At 39.5% G+C, this 8364-nt stretch overlaps 1 protein-coding gene across 1 annotated transcript; it reads left to right on the forward strand.

Moving 5' to 3' along the window:
- The first annotated feature begins 6674 nt into the window (after positions 1-6674).
- Positions 6675-7604, forward strand: LOC101403096 (olfactory receptor 5H2-like). Its single transcript, XM_014794956.1, has one exon. The coding sequence runs from the start codon at positions 6675-6677 to the stop codon at positions 7602-7604; it is 930 nt and encodes a 309-aa protein (XP_014650442.1).
- Positions 7605-8364: the final 760 nt, after the last annotated feature.

Here is an 8364-nt window from a genome sequence, read left to right on the forward strand (position 1 = left end):
TACTGCTAAGAGATGCCCTAAGTGATCTGAATTTCAGATGTACTTGTCCTTATCTCCGTTGTGTAGGAGTAATTCCATTTCTTCTTGGTAGTCAGGATCAGTCATACCAGCCAGTAGCATAACTTTCTTCTTTGCATGATGATTCAGAGGAATGAGAGGCACAAAGTGGCCCAGTGGCAGTCTTAACTTCTTGCTCAAGGAATCATTGTTGTGTGTGCTGGTGGAAGTCCTCCTCCCTCTGGCTCTAAGACCTCCTTGACCAGAAAAGCATAGTGCTATAGGAACAGGAAGCAAAAATTGTGCTAGTGGATCACTAGGGGTAATAGTCAGTGGTGCCACTCCCATTTTCACCACTTGATTCCTATACCTATGAATCCTAGCTCTGGGAGAAACTATGTACTGGATGCTGATTCAGAAAATACACAGCATTCTGGAGAACCTTGCCTAGCCCTGCATGTTGATGCCATCTAGATGGTATTTTGACTGAGTTTCAAAGGGGCATTACACCATGCTATCAAACAACCTGTATAAAGATGGTGGGGAAAATGGTAAGACAAGTGAATTCTATAAGCGTGGGGACATTGCTGCACTTTATTGACTGGGAAGCAAGTTCCTTGATTAGAAACAATACTGTGTCGACAGCACAGAGCACACCATGACAGTGGATAAGAAATTTTGTAAGTCCATGGATAGAGTTTTTGCAGAAGCATTCTGTGCCAGATTGGAAATCTATGTCTGAAATAAGCGCCTATTCTAGTAAGAATAAACAATGCCCCTTCCCTTACATTGGAATCTGTCCAACGTAATCAGCTTGCCACCAGGTGGCTGGCTGAGCACCCCAATGAATGGTGTCATACTGGGGACTTAATGTTGGTCTCTGTTGCTGGCAGACTGGGCACTCAGCAATAACATTAGCAAAGTTGGTCATGATGAGTGGACGTCCATGTTGCCGAGTCCAAGCATAACCTCCATTCTTGCCACCATAGCCCCTTTTTTGTGAGCCCATTTTGTGACGACGAGTTGGTTGAAGAAAGTGGTTGACTGATGTCCATAGAATGGGTCATCCTATCCACTTGATTACTAAAATCCTCCATTGCTGAGTTCACATGGTGTGCATTCACATGGGACAAAAATATCACAAATTATTTACCCATTTAGGGATATGTATCCACATTCCTCTTCTACACATTTCCTTGTCATCAGTTTTCCAGTAATATTGCTTCAAATTCCCTGAGCATCAAGCCAAACCATTGGCCAAAGCCCATGAGTCATTATATAATCACATATCTGGCCATTTGTCCTTCTAGGCAAGTGAACAACCAGGTGCACTGCTCAAATTTCTGCCTCGTAGCAGAGTTTTCCTTCACCACTGTCCTTCAGGGATGTCCCAGAGTGTAGCAGTAGTGCTGTAGTTGTCCACTTTCAGACAGTGTCTGTATATCCTGCAGAACCATTGGTAAACCATGCCAAGGTCATCTCATCCTCTGTCTATTGATGATGTAGAATCCCCCATGAGGCCATAAGTGTAGGCTGGAATAGAGAAGCAAGAAGAGCAGGTGTGGGGACCATGGGAATCTAGGCCACTTCTTCATGTAATTTACTGGTGGCTTCTTGTCCGTGCAGGCTGGATCGTGTATATATCACTTCCGTGTGGGTGTGGCTGTGCACTCCCAATGTCAGGGCTTGGCGAATCAGATAACACCCACTTCATGAAAGGCACCTCTGGTCCCAGGAGAAATTGGTGGTCTGTGGTTGAGCATTCAGTCTCTACTAAGCTCCAGTAGCAGGCCAGCAGCTGTTTCTCAAATGGAGAGTAGTACCTTCAGTGGATGGCAGGGCTTGCTCAGAACCTAAGGGTCTTCCTTGCAATTTGCCTATGGAGGCCTGCAACAGGCTCCAAACAGCACCCCTATCTGCCACCACTGCTTCAAGCACCATTGTTCCTGCTGGATCAAATGGCCCAGGTGGCAGAGCAGCTCGCACAGCAGCCTAGACCTTTTGCAAACCCTTCTCCTGTTTCGAGCCACACTCAAAGCTAGCAGTTTTCCGTTCACTCATCTAATGAGTCAGAGTAATAAACCCAAATTTGGATGATGTTGCCTCCAAAAACCAAAGGGGCCACAGCCTGATTCACCACTTGATTCATATACCCATGAATCCTAGCTCTGGGAGAAACTATGTGCCAGACACTGATTTGGAAAATATACAGCATTCTGGAGAACTTCGCCTAGCCCTGCATGATGATGCCGTCTAGGCGGTGCTGTGACTGAGATTCAGAGGGGCATTACATGATCCTATCAAGCTACCTGTCTAAGGATGGTGGGGAAAATGGTAAGACAAGTGTTGTGCCTTTCTGGGTTGCAAGAGGGGCTAGATGCCACTACTTATCCTTCAGCATAGAAGGGATATCTCCACATGGCTCACACAAGTGGATTCCTAGAAATTTCACTGAGATATGTGGGCCCTGAATTGTTGCTGGATTTATTTCCCACCTTCTGGCATGAAAATATCTGCTGATAAACCTACAGTAGTTGCTACTCCTTGCTCACCAGGTCCAATTAGCATAATGGATGATGGTGATATCTTGTGGGAGGGAAAGAAGATCAAGATCCTTGACAAAATGTTTGCAAATCATGTTTCTGATGAAAGCCTTGTTTCCAGCATACAAGGACAATTCTCAAAACTCAATAATAAGAACACATATAACTGAATTAAAAATATGTGCAAAATATTTGTACAGACTCTTCAAACAAGATATACAGATGTCAAACAGGGTCACAAAAATATGCTATATATAATTCATCTTTGGGCAAATGTGAATGAAGAACACAATGAGATATCACAACCCACCTATTAAAATGACTAAAATTGAAAAGACTGCTCATACTGGAAGCAGCAATGCAGATCTCTGCACTCACACACAGGCGACATATGAGTTAACAGATAACGACACAGAATTGAAGAGGATAGTAAATTTAAATCAAGTTTGGGTTATGTTGAAGCTACCTCTGCACATCATACCACTTCCTCACCTGTCTGCTGAGTTTTCACACTGACTTCTCTTTTATCTATGTTGATTTTTCTTCCTTTGTTTTGTCTTTCACTAGCAAAATTCTAGGGACACAGGATAATTGGTTAATGAGTCTACCAAACAATATGCTCTTTGCTTTCCTCTTACTTGCCAATGATGTCCCAGGTGGATGATAAACATTTTGTTTCACTTCAGATATCAAATAAAAATGTCACTCTTTCACATTATTTTGACATAATTAATGTAATTAGTTTTCTGAATGAACGTTTGTTGTCAACCTCTCGGTTAACGCTTAAAGGCAAATATGAAGACCATGCCGTCATGCTCAAAATCCCTCAGTAGTTTTTCTTTAATTTTAGGTAAAGAACATAGCCCCTGACCTGGCCTCCAGAGCCCGTGTCATCCCTCCCTGGCCCCATCTGGCTCCTCCTGCTTCTCTCTTGGCATGCCAGCTACATCTGCCATGTTGAGCTTCTCCAGTGACCTAGCTCTCTGATAGTCTAGGCTCCACAATGAAGAAGGATTTGTGGATGGCAGGTGTCCACAGGCATCACCTTGTTAGAAATCAAGAACATCGGGCCCCACCCCCTGACCTCTGAAACAGAATCTACATTATAATAAGACTTCCAGGAGTATAATGTATAATATTATAAAGTATAATAAGATTTTCATAGGCACTAAAATTTGGGAAGCTCTGATCTGGGCCTCCTCCCACTATGGTCCTTTGTTCTGTTTTCCCTTGGCTCCTCCCTGTCCTTTGCCTAGTAAGATTTCTCAGCAGATTTCAGCTTAAAGTGGGGAGTGAGGTCCAGATCTGAATGTGAGCTGCAGTTTGCATGAGGAGGACAACTTTCTTGGGGTTGGCTCCTGAAGGAAATCTAGAACTCTGGCCTCATTAAAGCATGTATGATTAGCTCAGACAAGACCACACTAATCAACGCACTCAGAACATCAAAATTCATACATACACTGGAGTTTGCATAAACATGTCAGACGTGTCATCTGTGGTGGAAAACAGTGGCATAAAGTGCAATTTCAAGTGTTAAAACTAGCACTGTCTATGATGACTTGATGTTCATGATTTCAGAGCCTGTAACGCCATGTGGGACCTCCTGGACTTGTCACACATGTCCAAGTCCACAGTGCCCAGAGGAACAGCTTAGCTTTGTCCTAAAGGATATCCTTGGGCGCTATCAGGGGAATTTTAGTTCTTCACTCTTTCCTCTTCTGGCAAAAGCACAAAGTTGTATAATTGGTTGACTCCTGCTCAAAACAAATTAATATAAACAACATTTTTCTGAGCTTGGGAAATGAAGCCTCCAAAATGAAGGAGTGTGCAAAGAAATGCTACCTATGTTATTGTTATTCTTGTGCTGTTGTATATTTTTCTACTCTGGAACACCCAGTGTATTGAAAGGATATCCACATTTTCTTAACAGGTATTGGTAAGAGAAAATGATTTCCATAATATTCATCATTTTTTTACAGAAAGTTAAAAATATTGTTAAATTTATAATAATTTTGATTTGATTTACATATGCCAAAATAGCCGGTTGAAAATAGGGAATAAATAGTGACTAATCAGTATTATTTTATTACTGTGAGGAAAATCTAGTTAAGCAAAATAGCTCTAAGACTGAATTTTAATCTTTAATGATATTTAGTTATCTGGTTAACATAAAGACTCCATAAAATAAGTTTTGATAAACTATAATGTTAAACAATTTAAAAATGGATTTAATGATTTAGATCATAAATTTTCCTACATAAGAAATCATTCTGAGGATTTATTTCAAAATATTTATTGCTGTTAATTAAGACATTCTGCAATTAAACTTTTAAGTTAAATCACTTAAATATTAACCTCCCTACCTTTCACCCACTTCTGACAATAATTTGATTATTTTATATTTATATATAACTTATGATATAAGTATATATTATTTGTAGAGAGCGGAGGAAAAATACAGAAATGTCCCTCCACTGCTCTTTCCAGCTTTATGACTTAATAAGTACCCACACATTGAATTTGAGAAGTTTTGATTATTTAGTGATATGAGATTTGTGGAAGGAAGCCCATTCCAAGTAAAAATACATTTAACAACTACAATTATTGGCATTGGTTACTTATATTGCCTGAATTAGGTTCCAGTCTTTGACTCAACTTTATTCTGCTAATAAAACCGGTGTAGAAGAAAGTAAAACCAGCAGGATTTCTAGAGAAAGACAGTTCTAATGATGGTAATAACAAAGATAAAGCAACTTTTAAATATGGAAAGAACTTTCAGGCAGGACTAGTACGTTTATGAACAGTACAAAGTTTGTAAGGTAAAATTTAAATGAAAATCTCTTTCATACAGAAATTCCATAGGAAAATAACCTTGAAATTTTGACTAAAAGAAAAAGAAAGGATTCCCAGTGTTGACAACTTCTTACAGAAACCAGGGTGAAGACAAACATTAACCACAATCTCTGAGCCTCTCCTCCAGTCCTCTCAGCATTTCAGTGACTTCCTCTCTCCTTCTTCCTTGTCTTTCCTACACTGACCTTCTCTGTTATTCTCTACCTTCTTCTCTTCCTGCCTCTTGTTTCTTTTTCACCCACCAAATTTCCCATTCCACTTCCTTCCCCTCTATCCTCTCAATGCCTTCCTCTCTCTTGTGAAAACTTTCATGAGATTGTTCTACAGGAGGAAAATTCAGATCTGTCCATGGACAGTGGACAGGCGCCAACAGTTGTCCACATCTTGGAGAACTCCGTTCATTCTCCTACTGCACTGCCCCTTGTTTCCCACTCACTTCTCATTATTCTCTGACCTCAACTCTATCACAAAATGGAAAGTGCTCTCACTAAACACACTAAAATCTCCACACTCAGTGATCTCTGTCTACTCTGTCATCTTCTAGAACTTTTGGCTTCTGGCGTGGATGACAGATGTTCCTGACATCAAGACTCATGTGGTAGAAAAGAGGGGCAGATGTTATCCATCTAATAAATATGTAGATACATTTTGTAATCACTTTAATATTACTTTTTCAATTTTCTAGCCATGCTCTCCTTCTTTTTACTGTATGCTCAGTCTCCAATTGATAGAAACCCGTATCTGTGCTTTTAGCCACCCCAAATGACCATAATTCATTATTTCTATTAAGCTCTTGTAGAAGTATACTACTAAGTACATCACACCTGGATGTTCAGAGTATGCTTTCTCCACAAACTGGCCAATGCACCTGAGTCCTCAATTTCAGTATTTGATGATGAGCTACCCAGTCTCCAAGTGACACTTCTCTCCTTCACTGACCACCACTTCACATCTAATATGTCACGAAGTCCCAGTGACTCTACATTCTGATTGATTTTTATCTATCTCTTTGTCATCCTCATCACTACCAATGTGATATCACACATGGACTAAAACTTCACATGTATTTTAATCAACGGGAGCATTTTATATATGTATTAATTGCAACAATGCCTCCCAATACTTTCCATGTATTATAGTAAGAATAAATAAAATTAAAGGCATTCAGGCTAGAATGTGGTTTTGCTTCATTTACCCACACCAAGTTTTCTTTTATAAATCCTTAATGAATTTTCTTTTTAAATTGACTGTATTTCATTTCAGGAGTCATCTATTAAGGATATGGACACTAAAAATGCAACATGGCTGACAGAGTTTATTCTCACAGGACTGATATATCAACCGGAGTGGCAAATCCCCCTGTTCCTGGTGTTCCTGCTTATATATTTCATCACCGTCATGGGGAACCTAGTTCTGATTGTTCTCATACGGAAGGACCCTCAACTTCACATCCCCATGTACTTCTTTCTTGGGAGTCTGGCTTTTGTGGATGCTTGGTTATCATCCACAGTGACCCCTAAGATGCTGGTCAACTTCTTTGCCAAGAGTAAGATGATCTCTCTCTCTGAATGCATGGTACAATTTTTTTCCTTTGGAATCAGTGCAACCACGGAATGTTTTCTCTTGGCAACAATGGCGTATGATCGCTATCTTGCCATATGCAAACCTTTACTGTATCCGGTGATTATGACCAACAGACTATGCATCCAACTTTTAATCTTGTCATTTGCAGGTGGTCTTCTTCATGCCTTAATTCATGTAGGCTTTTTGTTCAGATTAACCTTCTGTAATTACAACATAATACATCACTTTTACTGTGACATCATGCCATTGTTTAAGATTTCCTGTACTGACTCTTCGATTAATTTTCTGATGCTATTTATTTCCTCTGGGTCAATACAGGTGTTCACCATTCTGATTATTCTTGTCTCTTATGCACTTGTTCTCTTTACAATCTTAAAAAGGAAGTCTGTAGAAGGCATCAGGAAAGCCTTCTCCACCTGTGGAGCCCATCTTTTGTCCGTCTCTTTATACTATGGTCCTCTTCTCTTCATGTATGTGCGTCCTGGATCCGCACAGGAAGGTGACCAAGATATGATGGACTCTCTATTTTACACTGTCATCATTCCTTTGTTAAATCCAATTATCTACAGCCTGAGAAATAAGAAAGTCATTGATTCACTGGCAAAAATGTTAAAGAGAAATGTTTAGATCTCATACTAATATCTGTTATCCTTCCATTAAAACAGTCACAAAATTATGCAGTTTAGATATTACTATGTGTTGATTAGTCTTTAAAGGTTTTTACAATTAGAATTGTCCTATTATTTTAATAACTTTATTAGGTGTTAGCACCTAATAAACTCCTTAAGATATTTGTATACCTTATTCAAAAACACACAAGGAATTTTAATTGTGTTCATAATTTACTCAATTAACTAAAGCAGAAAACATTGTACATGCCTGTATATTCTTCCACGTGGCTTCCTAAACGCATTTTTTAAGCATTTGTTAAGCACTAAAATAGTGTACTCTGAAAAGTACTTAAATATTATGTCCTTGTTAATAATACACCTGAGCATCCTGGAGACTCACATCATATTTAACTCCACAGTGGAGGCAGGTCTGTGTTGGAGTGAACAGAGGCAAATCCCAGGAATTCTGCTAGTCATCAAATTTCTTTCATCTACTTTATTTGGTACATGGTGAATTTCACTCCTTGTGGGGATTCAAGACTTATGTCACACAGAGACATAAATGAAAATGGGAAAACAATGAGGAAAAAATGAGAAGAGACTTAAGACAGTGAAGGTTGGGCCAAATTATAAGAGGATGCTCTTAGCCTAGTGTGCATGACAAGTAATGAGAATGGGACGATACTTCTCACTGTCTATGATGCCTTGAAAGGAACCTTTCAGTTGTCTTTGTTTCTTGTAGGATAATCTGAAATGCTTTACTAATTCAGAAAGCT

This window comes from Ceratotherium simum, chromosome 15 (assembly GCF_057802395.1).
Source record: "Ceratotherium simum simum isolate JZ-2026a chromosome 15, ASM5780239v1, whole genome shotgun sequence".
Classification (NCBI taxonomy): Eukaryota; Metazoa; Chordata; class Mammalia; order Perissodactyla; family Rhinocerotidae; genus Ceratotherium; species Ceratotherium simum.